This window comes from Hippopotamus amphibius, chromosome 8 (genome assembly GCF_030028045.1).
Source record: "Hippopotamus amphibius kiboko isolate mHipAmp2 chromosome 8, mHipAmp2.hap2, whole genome shotgun sequence".
NCBI lineage: Eukaryota > Metazoa > Chordata > Mammalia > Artiodactyla > Hippopotamidae > Hippopotamus > Hippopotamus amphibius.
In genome coordinates, this window is record NC_080193.1 from 17,509,767 (window position 1) to 17,529,349 (window position 19,583).

General features: G+C 43.4%; 1 protein-coding gene across 8 annotated transcripts in view; it reads right to left on the bottom strand.

Annotated features, from left to right (window-relative positions):
* Positions 1-19,583, bottom strand: part of CIT (citron rho-interacting serine/threonine kinase) — a 167,163-nt gene that overhangs the window by 127,070 nt on the left and 20,510 nt on the right. For all 8 annotated transcript variants that reach the window (XM_057746195.1, XM_057746194.1, XM_057746192.1 and 5 more), the window contains 3 exons: positions 18,940-19,041; positions 5,691-5,833; positions 4,693-4,786 (listed from right to left, as the gene is read on the bottom strand). In XM_057746195.1, the coding sequence (XP_057602178.1) occupies positions 4,693-4,786; positions 5,691-5,833; positions 18,940-19,041 (339 nt within the window). The remainder of the gene's footprint in view (positions 1-4,692; positions 4,787-5,690; positions 5,834-18,939; positions 19,042-19,583) is intronic.

Sequence of the window (19,583 nt, forward strand, 5' to 3'; positions counted from 1 at the left end):
CGTGCTTAACCCTTTATGCCTGATTACTTTGCAGAACCGTTAGTACAAAATCCGCCAACAGTCATCATTTCTACATATTGGGTTTTATTTTACCATCACAGTACATTGTTTGGGGAGATGGCAGCTCCCAGGGCTTGGTCACTTGTTCACAACTAAAGAGTTGAAAGGAAGGTGACTGGGTCATATTTATCAGCATGACCCAGCAAAAGGCAGAAACTGTCAATGCCTCATTTTGAAACAAATGGTTAGACTTACCAAAGAGCCAGTAACTCCACAACTGATTTTTGCCCCGAAACAGGTAGGCAGTTATACACATATATGTCTAACAATTGTGTAAATTTCCAAAATTTTAAGAAAAAATATTGCCTAGCTTGCTTTTTGTACATCTCCTACTACAGTAATTAACAGCAATTAACAGACTTTTAATGACAATTAATGGCTACTACGTTTCCATTAGTTACTGACCTCCAAGTACATTAAACCTGTTGGACATGTAATCTGACACATCTTGATAAGAATTTTGCGAGATCCTTTCACTCTCCTCTGGTGGCAATTCACAGCCAGCTAATCTGGGTGAGGTATTAAAAGTGGGACCGTGTACGAGGAGCCCAGCCTGCCTGCAGTGCAACCACCTGACAAGGCCCCAATTTTACTGAACTTTAGTTAATTTTTCCCTGTATTGACAGGGAAGAAAATATACCAGTTCAGGAGGAGACAACAATAAGATGACTAGGAGACAAAAGAGTCCGTCCCATTTTGGAGAGAGGGAGGGAGGGAGGGAGGGAAGGAAAGAAGGAAGGAAGGAAGGAAGGAAGGAAGGGAATTAACCCAGCAGATTCTTTTACAAAATCTAGCAGGTTCTTTTACAAGCAGAAAGCAGATGGAGAAGGAGGTCTCCCAATCCCCTTCCTGTAAAATGCTTATACACAAAACTATTTCAACCTAACTTTCCTCCTCTAGCTGCCCAGGGCATAAACATACACCGGCAGAAGCAGGAGGGGAAAACAGTCTCACTATGTTGTTCCTCTCCTGGAAAAGTAATAAAATCTTTTCACTCCTCCATCAATCTCAAAAAGGGCTATCTCCAATGGGTTTCCAACTGCTAAATGGTAGCGATTATCACTTAACACGCTATAATGCTCTTTATTTATAATCTCCTTAGGATTGTTTTCACGAGAGCTGAATGAGACAGGTTGGAACTGCTAGCTGCCTGCCATCCTCTGAGATTCTAATAAGGTGAAATGGGAGACATCTCTGCTCAACACCCAAACCTCCAGGCACTACGGTCCACCTGTGTTTACTAACGAAAGTACTCCCAAGCGATTCTGCCTAAAAAGCTTAAATAAAGACAATGGGAGATGGGAAACTCAACAGATCTAAGATTCGCAAAAATCCAAAACATAATAACTATATAATATAAGCAGGTGGTAGGGAAAAGGATGAATGGACTTGGGGCAACATACGATAATTTCAGCAAGTGTATGAACTATATTTTACATAGTATATTTTTAGTACAAAAAAAAGCCTTTTAAAACCTCCTTCAGGTAGGTTTTAAAACATTCTATTTAAAGCAAACACGTTTGGGGACTTCCCTGGTGGTCCAGTGGTAAGACACCATGCTCCCAATGCAAGGGGTCAGGGTTCAATCCCTGGTCGGGGAAATAGATTCCATATGCATACTGCAATTAAAAGACCCCACATGCCACAACTAAGAAGCCCACATGCCGGCAACTAAAAGATCCCACGTGCCACAACTAAGACCCAGTGCAGTCAAAATTTATTTATTTATTTATTTATTTATTTATTTTAGAAAATAAAAGAAACACGTTTCATCCACCATCATTGATCAAAAATACCAAAAAAAAAAATTGCAAATCATTGATCTTTTATAACAAAAGGGCCTTTGCACTTAATGCTAAAAATTCCTTTTCATCTGCTTGGCCCTAAGAGCACAAAGCTCTTGGGGAGGTGATTCTCTAAGAGGAGAGGAGCTACAATATTCTCAAGTACGTAGGACTGAGGGCTGTTATCTCCTTGACCAAAATGATCAGGGCTTGACCGCTGAGCGGCAAATAAACCTGAGTGCCTCTGGAGGCTCCCCGCCTGAAGGGAATGCTGCTGCCATGCGAAGAACTGAAAAGGGCAGCTTGCAGCAACTGAAAAATAGAAATCTGAAATGAAGAGGAGTTTCTCTCCACCAAGAGCTCTGAAGAGAGCAACTCCAGATACAGAGATAGGACCTTACTCTTTATTCCCATTTCTTTACCAAGCAGTGACTCTGGATCGTAAGCTAGTTTTCTCAGGAGGTTTTCTCACCACACACACCTATTGCCGGCTCTAATTAATAAGCATTCTGATGCTTCTCAATCTACGTCAGAGGTCCTCCACCAGGGGTGATTCTGTCCCCCAGGGAACAATGGGCAGTGTCTGGAGTCATTTTGGGTTGTCACAACTGGAGGGGAAGGTTCCACTGGCATCTAGTGGGTAGAGACCAGGGATGTTGCTCAACATCCTACGAGACACAGGACAGCCCCCCCCACAACAAAGAATTCTCTAGACCAAAACGTCAGTGGTGCTGAATACATACCTATGTTTCACTTTATTTCTAGATGCCTGAGTGTATTAAGGTCACAAATGTAAGGTACAGGTTTTTGAATCCCGGATGATGAAACTTTACATGATTTAATTTTTTTCTGTACTCTGTTCCACTAAATTCAATACGTTAAGTTTTCATGCCTGTTTCTGAATTGTACATGAGTTTTAAAACAAAATTATGGTTCCTTAAAAAACTACAAATAGAACTACCATATGATCCAGTAATCCCACTCCTGGGCATATACCCAAAGAAAACCATAATCCCAAAAGAAACTTGTACCATAATGTTTATTGCAGCACTATTTACAATAGCCAGGACATGGAAGCAACCTAAATGCCCATCAACAAATGAATGGATAAAGAAGATGTGGCATCTATACACAATGGAATATTACTCAGCTATAAAAAGGGATGAGATGGAGCTATATGTAATGAGGTGGATAGAACTACAGTCTGTCATACAGAGTGAAGTAAGTCAGAAACAGAAGGACAAGTATTGTATGCTAACTCACATATACGGAATCTAAAAATGGTACTGATGAACTCAGTGACAAGAACAAGGACGCAGATACAGAGAATGCACTGGAGAACTCGAGGTATGGGAGGGGGCGGGGGGTGAAGGGGAAACTGAGAGGAAGCGAGAGAGTAGCACAGACATATATATACTACCAACTGTAAAATAGTCAGTGGGAAGTTGTTGTATAACAAAGGGAGTCCAACTCGAGGATGGAAGATGCCCAGAGGACTGGGGCGGGGAGGGTGGGGGGGACTCGAGTGGGGGGGAGTCAAGGAAGGGAGGGAACACGGGGATATGTGTATAAAAACAGATGATTGAACTTGGTGTACCCCCAAAAAAAATAAAAATAAAAAAAAATTATGTGATACTCTAATATAATTATTAATGTAATGATCAAGTGGAATAGATTATAAGCACATCATGGGGGGGGGGGGGGGCGTTAAAAAACAACCAGTGCTCAGGTTGAAAAGCCCTGACCTCAGACAAGGTAAAGAGCATGTTTATCCAAGAGCCTGAACCCAAAGGAAGTTATGTCAAGCAGGCCTCAGATCTGCAGAAAAAGGAGGCCAAACGCTGAAACGCAAAGAGTTAACACAACCCCAGATCTTTTTCCTGACAGCAACATAATAATACCCACTTTTTCTCCAAGGAACCTGAGAAAGAAAAAGGAATTTATATATTGCCTTTCATAAGGACTACACTCTCAAAGCCAGGAGGCATTTTTGAAGAGAAGCTGCCCCTCACATATTAATTTCTGCATTTTAACTAGAACCAGTATGTTCCAGAGAAAGCATAAAAGCCCGAGTTTCTAAGGATATGTCCAGGTTACCAAGTGATTCGGTTGGGAAATTAGTCTTAAAATCTAAATCGATTTTCTCTTAGACTTAACATTTTTTGCATAGTTGAATATTTACATTTTAGCCTGTACCAACTTTATTAGGTTTTTAAAATCTAATTTTCTTTTACTTTGTCATCTTTTTCCTGAAGTATTCTTACTCTTGACCTCAATAGCTACCCTCCTGCATTCCGATTAGCACATGGATACAGCTTAATAATTATTAGTGTGTGGAATACAGCTTAATTTTTACCGAAGGTTCAGGACTTAGAACTGACATTTTGAGCACTTGGTTCTTAATATTTAATGCTTGGTTCAAATGCTCTGGTGACTAATTTCAATTTCACTGCATAGGAAATAGAGGATTTGAGATAAATAAGGTTACATTTCATCAAAATATTTAAAGCAAAAAAGAGAATGTAACAGAAGACATCTATTAACAAGCAAGGAAAATGAAGGGGAAAACAAAATAAGCATTTTCCCTTCTTTTTACCCAAACTCTAAGAATGTTACTAAAAATGTTTTGTAGGGTATTTTACATGAAAGTGTACCAGGTCAAGTAAATCTGGAAAATAGCTCTGTGTCCCCATCCCCTCCCCCCCCCGCAGAGAAGTCATTTCACACACTGGCAGATGAAGGGTCCAGAATGTCCGCTCAACTTTACCCCATGTTTTCCAAACTTATGAGGACCTCAGAACACTTTGTAGTACAAGCTCTATTAAGTTATCTTATTCTATTTTGTTACCATCTTATTTGAGTTCATTTTAGCAGCTGATCCAAAATCCACCAGCTTGATGTGTCCCATTCGGTCAATGAGGATGTTCTCGGGCTTGATGTCTCTGTAAGGAAATCAAGGCAGCAGGTTACAGTTGTCTTCTCCATGCCAATTGTCAAGCAAATGCTAACCTAGGATCCTGATTCAGCCAAGAATTTTAGTGTTTGTGGTTTTGCCATATAGACCTCCCTACTGATGGACATACATAATTAGCATTTTGCAAAACAAATTTAAGTAAAAGAAAGAGAGAAAGAATAGAAGGAAGGGAGGGAGGGCAGAGAGAGAGAGGAACAGAGGGAGGGGAAGGGAAGCAGAGAAGGAAAGGGAACAAATACATGCTATTAGGGGGATTATTTCTCCTTGAGACACACATTTTACATTAGGAGAACTAAGGCCACAAGAAGCTAGGGGATTTGCCCAAGGTCATGTGGCTAGTCAATGGAAAAACTGAGACACTGTTCAGGATTTTGTGGTTCCTGGTCTAACCATCATTCCATTCCCACAGCATTCTCAGATGCTCATAAAACACCAGCTGAGTGAAGATGTAAAGAAACACCTTTTGACTGAGGACTTGGGGGAAGATCTTTGTCAGTTACTAATAGGCGAGGTCAGAAGTACAACGAAGTGGTCTTCTGTTCTGTCATGGCATGCCGCTTACTTGCGCAAATCATATTCAGTTTTCCTACCACAGCACCCAAAGAACCTACGCAAGAGTTCCTGATCTTATCAGTCACATTAATAGATCTTATGAGCAAACATGAGAACATTACAATTTTAGATCTATTTGATTACTGAATGGGTAAGCTGAAATGTCTGCCATTTTGGAAAATGTGCTTTCAGCCAATTATGGTGAAGACTGGCTAAAAATTGGATGAAGTGTTATTTTGATGCTGAAATCATTCACTCTATTTTAGGAACTCTTAGATGATACAGATAAATTCTCAGTCAACTACCAGAGTCTCACTTACCGATGTACATATCCCATCTGATGAACGCTGTGAACAGCCAAAATGAGTTCAGCTAGGTAAAACTGAATCATATTTTCATCTAATTGGTCCTCATATCTATTCAAAAGTGACAGCAAATCCCCTCCAGGCTGATATTCCATGACCTGTATAGAATGCCAAAGATATTAATTTCTCATACACATACACAAAAAAAGGATCTAATGTTCTCAATTAGATCCTCGAATATTGCCTGACATGTTATAATTACAATGTCTCCCCAAAGCAATGAAGATGTGTGAGACATATTGTAAGTCATGTAGGATAAGGTTCCTGCCCTAAGGAAATTACATCCGTTACCCAAGAGAATTGATGCAATGAAAGATGAATCCTCAACGCCATGCGCGACGTTTGCAAGGCAAGCTTGAAAAGTTGAATTCAATCCACCCACTCACCCACCCACCGTCAACACCCCAGACATTCCCTGGGATTGGGTACATAGCACAGCTGGAAATTCCTGGAGGGCGACAAACCCTCTTGCGTCCTTTCTACTTTTCCTCAGCGCCCACAGGACACAGGAGATGGGTGATAAGCATGGTACAGTCTCTTCCTTAAGCAGTCCGTGTGGAAGGCAACCTGACCACCTCTGCTAAAAAATTTAAGTGTCAACATATACCCTTTGAACCAGCAATCCTACTTCTGACAATTTACTTTACAGGAACTTACCACAGTTTGTAGATAGACAACGAGATTCACTGAAGCATTGTTTGTAACATGGGAAAAAGAAACCCTTGAAATCACCCAAATAGCTGTCATTAAGAGACTGCTAAAATATGATATATGTAAATAATGGGATTAGATGCAGCTATTAAAAATGAATGGACACGGGACTTCCTAGGTGGCACAGTGGTTAAGAATCCGCCTGCCAATGCAGGGGACACGGGTTCGAGCTCTGCTCTGGGAAGATCCCACATGCCGTGGAGCAACTAAGACCATGAGCCACAACTATTGAGCCCATGTGCCGCAGCTATTGAAGCCCACAGGCCTAGAGCCTGTGCTCCGCAACAAGAGAAGCCACTACAATGAGAAGCCCGCACATCACAATGAAGAGTAGCCCACCGCTCGCCGCAGCTAGAGAAAGCCCGTGTGCAGCAACGAAGACTCAACGCAGCCAATAAATTAAATAAATAAAGACTACAAACTTTGGGGAAAAAAAAAATGAATGGACTCGATCTATTCATTCTGCCACGGAAAGCTATCCATGATAATATAAACTGATGCCCTAAACAGGATACAGTAAAACTCCTTTCTTGTAATTGAAAAATATATATATTACATTTGTTAGTATATATATATATATATACACTAACATATACATATATGGGGGAAAAAATCTAGAAGAATATAAAGTACAGCCTCAGGGAAAATGTTTGAATGGCAAAAACAAAAACAAAAAAAACTTCCACCCCAAGAAACTGAAATCCTTCCTCACTGTGATGATAACCAGGGGTGACATTCCTCAGTCCACACGAGCCTTCAAGGCTCATCTGCCCAGGAGGCTTCAAACCTCAGCCCGGTGATTTCACCTTCTGCCTTTCAGTTTCATTCTCTGTAAAATGGGGATGAGACTGAGTCCCTTGCCATGCTGTGTCTGGAACCCACAAGATCTTCCACTACTGTTCAAGTCCCTTCCTGTCCCTGAATTCATGACACCATCCTTTCCGCTGCAGCTGGGAGAAGCTGGGACACATTCTGACCATCTTTGCAACCGTGCCAACCCTTCCTGAGCTCGCCTCCTGTCCTTTGCTCTGATTTCCTGTCTTATTTATATACATATTTCTTTTATCTTAAATTGCCTCAAACCCCTTTCTGAAAAGAGGCAAGATGCAAATGAAAGTCTTTTAAAAAACACTAAATCTCTCAAACCACTACACTCCAGAAGCCAACTTTGAGATGTGAATTCTCTCTATCCTCCTCCAAACACCTGTTTGCTTTCAGTCCAGAATTAGAAGAAAGGTCTAGTCAAGTCAGACATGGAGCATTGCACACGTCCCCAGAGGCTCCAAGCTGGTCAGTAAAGACTCTGCCCAGCACCAGGTCAATGCCACACCAGGGACCTTGGGAGGGGCCAGTGACTTGCATGTCCTCCCCAAGGGCCCCTCATCACCTGGCATCTTACATGTAGCAGATATTTAACCAGATACTGGACAATTTGAAGACTAAGGTTCTATTTGCACTGTGATTGCTTTTAAAAAAAACTGATTTATGAACTAACAAGGACAGAAACACTGAGAAGGGGTGGCAGCAGACTTTATTTGAAGACTTTATTTCCCCAAAATTCTTGGCAGACGTAAGCTGCTTGTCCTGGTCCTTGAAGAGCCCACCGGAGGCACTTGGCTGCCTGTAGCTCACCCACACATCCCAACCTGGTTCTCCACAGGCCCTGGGTATGTGGGTGAACGCTATTTTTCTACGTCTGTTTTAAATATATATTGCCATTAAAAAGGTCTTAAATATCCACACACAAAACATTTGCACATAATAGAAGTATTCACGCTTTTAGAACTGAAATGTCTTAAAATAAGAACAATGCATATTTATGACGACACATCGCAGTTATAAATTTTCCAACAAATGTGAAAAAAACAGAATGGCTTGCGAGTTTAAGGCTGAGAAAGTCAAATATATAGCAGCTGCTAGGCACTTTTAAGAGCCCACAAACAGGCCACTATTTAGCACTTAGCAGTGACTCCTGAAGATTCTCTCTGTAATGACTAGTGAAAAATAGTTCAGAAAATCAGAGCCACCTCTTAGAAAGGCAACGAGATATGTAGTCTTTGCTCCTATTCAGAAGATTCAAATTCCTGAGCTGAAAATCCCTGCCCAAACTACATTAGTCTTTTCTACTGGTCAAACAACTTTCCATTTCTTCAAAAGGGCTCATTAAGAAAACAAACAACAAAAATGACAACAGCTGCTAGGCAGCATGCTCTACCACATGAGGTCAAGAAAGATGTACTAAATGACAAACCTCCTTATCAAAGAACCTAATCAAACGTGACCCACCAACAAGATTACAGAGTACCATACTGAGAATTCCAACTGTACACCATTAGGAGAACTTAGCTTGGGCATTCGCTGGGTAAATTTGGCCACCCCAAGATGTTACCCCATCCCTAAACTATCTTTCTGGGGTACAGTCACTCATCTTGGGATGAATGGAGCCCAAGGGAAGACAGCTTGTGTGTAGGGAAGCCAAGCTTCATCAATCTTGCTGTTGAGTCTAAAGAAATAATAAAGAACCAGGACTTGAACACTTTCATAAAACACTTTTGGACTTTCAAAAATGGTGCCAAATCAAGAGGCTCCAGAAAAGGGAACCCTTCCACACTGTTGGTGGGACTATAAGTTGGTGCAGCCACTATGGAAAACAGTATGGAGGTTCCTCAGAAAACTAAAAAGAGAGTTGCCATATGATGCAGCAATCCCACTCCTTGGCATATACCTGGACAAATCTCTAATTCAAAAAGATACATGCACCCCTATGTTTATAGCAGCACTATTCACAAAAGCCGAGACATGAAAACAACCTAAGTGTCCGTCAACAGATAAATGGACATAGAAGATGTGGTACCTATATACAATGGAATGCTACTCAGCCATAAAAAATAAAACAATGCCATTGGCAGCAACATGGATACAACTAGAGATTATCATTCTAAGTGAAGTAAGTCAGAAAGAGAAAAACAGATACCATATGATATCACTTATATGTGGAATCTAAAATGACACAAATAAACCTATCTATAAAACAGGAACAGAATCACAAACAGAGAACTGGCAGTTGCCAAGAGGGAGGGAGTGGGAGGGAGGGAGGGAGTGGGAGGTTGGGGTTAATAGATGTAAGTTTTTAATATACAGAATGGATAAGTAGCAAGGTCCTACTGTATAGCACAGAGAACTATATTCAATATGATAAACAATAGAAAATAATATTTAAAAAAAGAAGGTAAATATATGTATAACTGAATCACTTTGCTGTACAGCAGAAATTAACACATTGTAAATCAACTATATTTCAATAAAAAAAAAAAGAGGCTCCAAAAGTGCCATCAAGTCACAACCTAAGAGTTTTCAAGTCTTCATACCAGATGACATGCTGTAAACCAAAGATCAAGGTTAGCAGAACACAGTGAACAAATTAGACCAAAGTCACTGCCCAGGCTGTGCCAGACAGTCTATTCACAGCATCTGGATTTGCCCCCCAAAATGACTCCATCTCTGTGATTTCCTTGGTGGCGCAGTGGTTAAGAATCTGCCTGCCAATGCAGGGGACACAGGTTCAAGCCCTGGGCCAGGAAAAATCCCACATGCCGAAGAGCAGCTAAGCCCATGTACCACAACTACTGAGCCTGTGCTCTAGAGCCTGCGAGCCACAACTATTGAGCCCACATGCCACAACTACTGAAGCCCGCACACCTAGAGCCCACGCTCTGCAACAAGAGAAGCCACCGCATTGAGAAGCCCGCACACTGCAACGAAGAGCAGCCCCCGCTCACAGTAGCCAGAGAACGCCCATGTGCAGCAATAAAGACCCAACACACCCAATAAATTAATGAATTCATTATTTTTAAAAAATGGCTCCATCCCTGACTTTTACTATTCATCCCAGTGAGGCAATGTTACCCCCAGAAATGTGACTTCTAACCCAAGAAAACTGCCAAAGCCTCTAGAGCAGAGCTTCTCAAACCTGTCTGTGCACCAGAATCACCAGCAGAAGCACTTTTTTTTTAATGGATAAAACACATTCATCCACACAAATATTTGAGTGCATATTATATGCCAGGCACTATTCTAGATATTAGGAAAACAGAGACTAAAACAGACAAAAATTCCTGCCTGCGTGGAGCTGTAATCCTAGAAGAATGAAAAAGAATTGGAGGGGACTTTCCTGGTGGCACAGTGGTTAAGAATCTGCCTGCCAACGCAGGGGAATGGGTTCAATCCCTGATCCAGGAAAATTCTACATGCCACAGAGCAACTAAGTGTGCACCACAACTACTGAGCCCACATGCTGCAACTACTGAAGCCCGAGCGCCTAGAGCCTGTGCTGTGCAGCAAGAGAAGCCACCGAAGTGAGAAGCCCAAGCACCGCAACGAAGAGTAGCCCCCACTCGCCACAACTAGTGAAAGCCCTCACACAGCAACAAAGACCCAATGCAGCCCAAAAAAAAAAAAGAATTCAGCAGTATGAAAGGTAAAGTGTGTCTCTCCCTCATCCCAACCATTCAGGGAGCTTCCTAAAAACATGGATTCCTACGGCCATACCACCCTGAACGCGCCCGACCTCGTCTAAAAACATGGATTCCACGGACCAAGCCCAGACTTCGTGAATCAAGCTCCATGGGTGGGGTCCAGGAATCTGCATTTTAAAGAAGCTACTGGGGTGATTCTGATGCAGCCACCCAGCACTTTTTTTTTTAATGTTTTCATTTATTAGTTTGTTTATTTTGTTTGTTTTCTGGGGGTTTTTTGGCCTGCTCTACACAGCATTCGGGATCTTAGTTCCCTAAACAGGGATCGAAACCATGGCCCCTGCAGTGCAAGCATGCGGTCCTAACCACTGGACAGCCAGGGAAGTCCCGACCCAGCACTTTATTGAGACCCAATGCTCATGAGGTTGTGGGGGCAACAAGGGTCCTTACTGCAACCAAATGACAAGTTTCTACAGCAGAGGCGCCCTGGTATGAAACCTGGCCTTCATACACTCCTCGCTTCTGCTGCTTAAAATTTCCAGTCACTTCCTGGAGCCATTCCAAGCATCGAGACAAGAGCACTGACAACACAGGGCTGGAACATAACCGGTCCATGAGCACCGAAGCGACGATCCTGCATCCTTGCAAGGACGGTCCCTGCAGGTCACCCCGATAGGGATCACCAAAGCACGGTAACCAGAGGCCAGGGAGGTGGGAAGACGATACACAGCCTCATAGTGAAAAAGCCCTGAACAATGTGACAGCCCTGCGGATGGCAGAGAAAGCACAGCAGCGGACAGATCGGCCCGGCTTGGAGCTATAAGGGACTTGCTCTTTTAAAGCAAAGACGTTGCGGCCAACAGACAGGCCCTTCTGATGGCAGCAGCTGCAGATGCCAATTAAAGGGCAAATCTTACATGTGTTCGGTGTGGAAGGAGCAGCAGCTTCCCTGTTGGTGTTTGCATCTACACCCCAAGTGCCGGGATGGCAATTCCCACCAGTTGTGTTGTGTGTGAAACAAAGGACCAATGTGTGCGTATTGTGCGTGTACGCACGTGCGGGCGCGTACACACATGCGCGCATGCTTGCGTGTACGTGTGTGCCTATGGGGGTAGATACGTAACAGTTCTTTAGCGTTCCATCCCAATTTGCATACTGGTGTCATCAGAGGCGTACTGTGCTGGCCACCTCTGAGAAATGTGTCCTTGAAATGCCTGCACTTCAGTCAGCATGACTGCGCGCGCCATGAAGATGTAAGGATGCTATGGGCATTGCTACCCGCCCTGCCCAGTGTTCCTGATCTTTGGCATGGGGGAGGAGGGAACGGGTACTCCCAGCAGAGTGGCCCCTGGCACACACCCTAAACTATTCTTCTTGAAGGGCAAGGTGACCGAGGGGAAAAGAGAGAAGGCCCTTTATTTCAGAAAATGTGAATCCCAGGCTGAGTCATCCCTCTAGTCAAAAAAATCCTCAGTGAGCATCATCAAATCATCTTGTTTTGGCAAGAAACAGCACCATCAAACTAGGCGGCTGAGGAAAGGGCTACTTGCAAAGGTGTGGGTAGGGTTAAAGGAAATGCACGCGGGATGCTGAAGCACCCTGGGGCTAGTAACAGCAGGGGAGTAGATACCATTCATTGGCCCCAGAGGGCAAGGAAAGGGGTCTCAGGTGTGTACGCTGTTACTGAAGAAACAGAAGGAAGAAGCAGTACCAGAAACTAGCTACAGCTATAAAACAATGGTTCTCAAAGTAGGGTCTCCAGACCAGTACCAGCAGCGTCACCTGGGAACTGGTTAGAAATCCGAATTCTTGGGCCCCACCCCCAACCCTACTGCATCAGCAACTCCGAAGGTGAGGCCAGGCAAACCGGAACAACAATGTAACTAAACTGTAGCCCCAAAAACGGTGAGGCTCTAAATGCACTCACTTGAAATATGCCTCCAAAGACCAGCACACAAAACAACTGCTTCAAAGGCACTGAGAACTCAAAGAACCCCCTGAGGCAACAAACACACTCAGCAATTGAATTGGAGTCAATAAGACGTATTAATATCTCATTTCACCAATGAGAAAATTGACGCCGGAAAGGCCAATGCCTCCAGAGAGACCCAGCAAGCAACAGGAATAAAACAAGAACCTATATTCTAAGTAACAGCTTCCTTCTGATGGGCAGCTGGCTTGCAGCAACACTGGTGAGTTTCGAGACACGCCTGGAAACTGGATCATCTTACCCAAGAGATCAAAACAGCACATCTCGCTGTCGCATGGATCGTAAGCTGCCGTATTTCACGAAAATCAAATAAACAATGAAGTTGTATTAACTCTCTCCCACCCTCAACGACAGCAGAGGCTGGTGATCACACGGGGCCATGGGGTCACTGTCTGGAAACAGTCCCCCTCCAAATGACATCTACATAGGAAGGGAAGTGTCCAAGAAATTGCATGACTGTGGGTTGAAAGCAAGGCGGGACATATGAAGAAATAATCCCAAGCAGGACATCAGAACACAGTTGTGTTAGAAACAGTTTTAGATGTGACAGTATAAATGGAATAAGGAAGACCACGGGAGGCGGAGCTAGGGGGCCTGGCATCTAACCCCCATCTGCTGCCTACAAAAGTAGTTGTTTTAACCTCTGTGCCAGACTCTAACTTATCCCCCAAGTTCACTCTTCCCTTCTCCCACAGTAAAAAGAATTTTAGCTGGATACAGGCCACACAGCGAGATGGTACAGACGTGTATGCACGCGATGAAGTTCTGGTCAACAAGATGTGAGAGGAAGTGCTGTGTCCCACTTCCACATCATCCTGTGTAGAAGGAACTTGCTCGCTCTGCCTTTCTGCTCTTTTCTCTTCCCGGCCACACGGAACACAGACATGAAATGGCCCAACTTCAAGCATGTCAAAGACGACAACATCCCAAGACAAAGAAGCCACAGGAGGAAATGGTCAAGTAGGACGGGACTGCCCACCAGCCTGAACTGTATTTGGGGGTCTCTTGGTTACATGACCTTAGCCTATACCTTAACTAGTACATCCCTGTGTGCAACTAGGGGTAAAAAAAAACATCGGGAATGAACAGAGGGAAACTGACGTAAGGTCACAGAAGGGAGAGTAGACTCCTGAGTTAGTAACAGGCTCAGAGCACAGGCAGCCTGAAAAGACCCACAGTGTGAAAAGAATCAGCCCAAAGCCAGGAAGCTTTACAAATTTCACAAAGAATTTAGATACAACAATACTACAAGTGGCGAGTTGCAGGACAATGTTTTCTTTGTGGAGATCAGCTCTTCCCTGGAAGGACACTGGGGAAGGCATCTGTTAAACAGAACTGAACAGATTTCATCCTGAACCAGATCAACAAAGTACTGCTTCCGTGGGCCACCTGCCAGAATACACCACTCGCCTTGTTGTGTGGGACCAGACGTTAAGACGGACTTTGCTACAATTTTCTGTAGCAAAATCTGGTAAGCCACACTCATTGGTATGTAACTACCAATAGGAAATTTTTAACCATCGAAACTCAGAAGGATCCAAGTTCGGTTTCCTTGCGCTGCAATCCAAATTTAAAAAAAAATCTCACTGGGTCTGTCTTCAATTGCGTAGTTTGGAGAGCAAAACTCACACTGCTAATGTAATACGATTTCCATAACACCGTAAGTACATTTGTATGTAAATCAAATTTTTAGGAAATTAACCATGCATTCATTCAATAAATATTTCTTAAGCAATAACCTGGGGGAGCACTACTGCAAGCAAGGGAGCCATCATCACTCTCCTGACGGAGGGAGTAGCCTGGTGCAGGCAACCTCCACCCACTCACGAAGAGGAGGTCCAGGCTGCTCTGAGCACACAGCAGAAGGACGCCCTTCCCACAGGCAGAGGGTCCGGGAAGGGCTTCTGGAGAAAGTAACATCTGGCCTAAGCCCAGAAGGAGAAACCAGAGTTAGCCAGGTAAACAGGGAAAGAGGGGAGGCTGTGGAGAAAGGTCAGAGGCAAGTTCAAAGACGCAAAGGAAGCTCAGGATCAACCTAAAGTGAAAGGAGAGAGAGGGTGAGCGTCGAGGCTGGAGGCATCGGAGAAAAGGGCCTTGTAAAGCACATGGAAGAGTCTGGCCTTCATCCGGGGGGAAGCAGGAAGTCTTGAAGGGTTTTGTAACAGCGGGACGGCTTGGCTGCAGGGTGGAAAAGACCTGGGGGAAGAGTAAGACAGACGGCATGGAGGACATTTAGGAGGCTGTGGCAGGAAAGCAGGCAGAGGAAGACGGTGGCCTGGAGTCACACAGTAGAAACAGCACTGGAGAGAAGAGATCGCTTCAGGAAACACATAGCAAATGGAATCCTATTTTTTTCATTGGTTTTTTTTTTTTTTTTTGGCACACGGGCTTAGTTGCTCCGCGGCATGTGGGATCTTCCTGGAGCTGGGATCGAACCCGTGACCTCTGCATTGTCAGGCAGATTCTTAACCACTGCGCCACCTAGGAAGCCCCATCATTGGTTTTTTAAATTTTATTTATTTATTTTTAATTGACGTATAGTTGATTTACAATTCAGGTGTACTAAGTGATTCAGATAAATCTACATATATATACACACACGCGTATATATTCTTTCTCAGCTTCTTTTCCATTATAAGTTATTACGAGATATTGAATACAGTTCCCTATGCTGTACAGTAGATCCTTATCTATTTTACATATAGTAGTGTGTATCTTTTAATCCCAAATTCCCAATTTATCCCTCCTCCCTCTTTTCCTTTGGCAACCGTAACTTTGTTTTCCATGTCTGTGAGTCTATTTGTTTTGTAAATAAGTTCATTCACATCATTTTTTGTTAGATTCCACATATAAGCAGTAACATATGGTATTTGTCTTTCTCTGTCCGACTCACTTCACTGAGTATGATAATCTCTAGGTCCATCCATGTTGCTGCAAATGGCATTATTTCATTCTGTGTTATGGCCGGGTAGTATTCCATTGTGTATACATACATATACACACACATACATACACACACGACATCCTCTTTATCCCTTCCTCTGTCAATGCATATTTATTTGGCTATTGTGAATAGTGCTGCTATGTCATTGATTTTAAATGTATCTTCAATTAAACTACAATTGCATTACAAACTAACGTTTAACTGCCAGGGGAGTTTGCTATGATTTGTATGTTTCCCCAAACTTCAAAGCTTTAATGATCTAGAGGCACAGTGGAATTTCAGTATTTTACAATGCAAATACATATCTACAGTCCCCTTATCCCACCGAAAGCAGAATGTGTCTCCAGATTCAGAAATGTTCAGATTTTAGGAGGGTTAAATGTTGCATATACTTTATATTACACAACCCCCTCAGACAGGGCCTGGGATATCACCCTGTAATCAAACACATGCATAATCTGCAGCAAAATGGATGAAGAGTCACACTAAAGGGAATGAATAAGAGTTCAGGTCAGGTTTTGCTACAGAGTTCAAGTCAGGTCTTGCTGCCGAGTAAGTAATAAAATAACTTGAGGTTTTTCAGAGCACTGGGGATTTCAGAATTGCAGATAAGAGACGGTGGATCTATCATCGTATCTTAATTCCTATGTTAAGTTTGGATTTTTCGTATGAAAGCTGTACCCTTAGCAAGCATGTTATTTCTAAGTATCACAGTACTGGAAAGGAGAATGCAGGCAAGGAAATAATTACAAGATCCCATCCATAATACCCAATTGAGCCACTCAAGAAGGGTATAAAAACTTCCTCACAGCCAGGTATCGGGGCGCTGAGGCAACCAGAACCCCAAAAAACACTTGTTTTGAGATCAGTCCCATCTCACAAGACGGCAGTGGAAAAACTGAGAAGACCATCTTAAGCTAAGGATGCCAATGCCAGTGTCAAGATCCAGAGGGATGCCCCACAGCCCAAAGACCCAAAACAGGAAGCCCCCTGCAGATGGAAGCCTGTCCTAGCAGAGGAATGGCAGATGTTCCCAATCCACGTGGTATTCCAGAAAAGCTATATCCAAGCAGAAGTCCTCAGCAGTTAAATCCACAATTGAGAAAAGAGAAAGTTCTTACCACTGTGACAAGGCCAACTGGTAAGGATAAAAAGGGTGACACCAAAGAGTTTAAAATCCTCAAAAGGCCCAAATATTACCCTCCTCGAGATATGCTTTGAAAACTGTTGAACAGTAGGGGGAAAAAAAAAAAACTACATCAACATGAGGAAAAGGACGAGCGTCCCTCCTAGGGCCCCATCCTCACTGGCCACCCCAGAGACAAGCAGAGGGTGGATTCACAGAAGTAACTGAGCAGGGGCTTGGCACCTGGGACTGGACCACTAGCCCTCACTCATCTGAGTTCTCTTACATAGAACACTCAGCATCTGTTATCACCGCTACCAAAACTGACTGTGATGATGCTAGAGTCCCAAAGCATCTCAACAGTGCTTGCTTTTAAGAAAAAGAAGCCACGTAAGACAGGACATCAAAAAGATTGAGCTTTTCGACTCAGAGGAAGAGAACGATAAGCTTTCGTACCAGAGCAAAAGGCAGACCAGAAAACTGTGGAGTCTCAACTTTTGCCAAAAATCAGAGCCCATCCTAGCTCCAGGACGGCCTGTGTGCTGTGTGTGATGCGAACAAGCTGGTGTTCTGTATTATTTGCTGAGCTCTAGTTAAGATATCCAAAACAATAATGAACAAAGAACCTGCTGTGTCAAGGGCATTGCTTTCCTGAAGGCTAATGAATAAATCTGTTCATACACCCAAATATAAGGGGCTCTGGAAGACAGAGAGAGCACAGGACAAATATTACATATGCAACAAATGTCCCAGAACACCAGTGAGCCTAGAAATACACCAAGGTCGTTCGTAAAGGTCAGGGCTCCAAGCCCCAGGTGTCAAGAAAGGAAAGCTTCCAAGACAGTATTCAAGGAAAGGACACACACAACAGGCATGGTATTGGTTCTGAAGAATCACGTGGTCAGCACAAGGCCAGTCTCCAAGTGTATCCGTGTGAAAACGTCCTTGCTCAGAAGGCAGAGTGAGGCCAGGAGGAAACTCCCCACTGGCACTGGGCTCCCAACTAACATGAAACCAAGGCAAATAAACTGTTTATTCCAGGTCAGGAAATAAAGTTGGTAAAGTCCCCCCAAAATGCCCAGTGGAGATTCATGACAAACAGGAATCCGTCTCTCTCTTACCATTTTCTCTGATGTGAGCTCTATAAAAGTTTACCTCTGTTCAGGTAATAGGACAGTTTTAAGAGCTAAATCACAAATGAAAATTGTTTCTAGGATACTTTTTTTAACTTTAGGAATCTAAACCCCCAAGAACCTAAACAAGGCCCCAAAATGAATTCTAGGGGTCTGTAAGTTATGCTACCTGCACATGGGGGAAAACCGTGGCCCTGCTCAAAAGAGTAAGGCAGCTCTGTATGCACTGACATGGAAGGACATCAGGGACAAGCAGCTGAAAGGCAAAAAGCAAGCTGGAGAGCAGAGTAGACAGTAATATACCATTTCTGTAAAACAAACGATATACATGTGTTACACGCATAGACATAGGAATGTTTTTTCCACAAGGCACGGTTAAGGACCAGAACAAACATACATAACCATTAACATCTGTTTCCCAGGGGAGAGGGATTAGAAAGAAACATAGAGCATGTTCCCGTCTATTTTACATTTCTGCAGTGTTTACAATTTTCTTATAATAACCATGCATTATCTCGATTTTTAAAATTTAAGTCAAGATTCCCTTAAAGGAAATACCACACTGTTCCCAAAAAAATGACTTCTCCTTAGTGCCCTTTGAGCCATGGCTACGATACCCAGCAGTAAATGGGGCTGCTCCTAGATGGGCTAGCTCTTCACCGTTAGGACAAGGAGAACAGGGAGACACCTGAAAGCCAGGAGAGCATGAGGCTGAGTGAGAGGTGTCGTGGGCCACGTGGGCAAGAACCACATTCAGTTCCACAGCCGCGCTATCTGATTATCGCAACGCTAGGCTAATCCTGGAGAGATGATGGAAAGACTCACCAGATAAAGGTTATTCTTGTCCTGAAAGGCATACTGTAACTGGGGGATCCAAGGGCTTGTGCTCCGAGATAATATGTTCTGTTCTTCCTCAAAATATGAAACCTAGGGGGAAAAGAAACTGTTTAGACAATTATAAAGAACTAAGTGTGACGGGGGAAGGTGCCCTTCGCCTAAGCTGATATTTCTAGTTTTGTTTTGTTTTTTTTTAAAAAAGCCAGCGCTTAGCCCAACATTCCACCAATCTCCTGCTTTTGCCTACTTTGCCCACCATTTTTGCCAGATGCATTTAATATGTGTCCAGTCATTTACTTAATGTCTTTCTTTAAAGTCAACATACTTCTTTTACATCTAAATCTCTCTCTTCACCTTTCCTCCCTGAGCAATTCAGTCCTAAAGCCATTAGATGGAGAAGAACCAGGTAAGCACCCACGACAGGTGACAAGCAGAGCTGCGGTGGCCTGGAACAGGGTGACAGGTCCCAGCAGGGTGAAGAGGGTATCAAGGGCCCACGTGCGGCGGGGAAGGTAGTCATGTGCAGGGATGGCCTAGAGCAGGGCGTCTGAGCCCACCGAGGGGAGGGGACGGCAGCAAAGACCGTAGACTGGATGCACACAGGTGCATAAAGTAAGTAAAAAATATCAAGG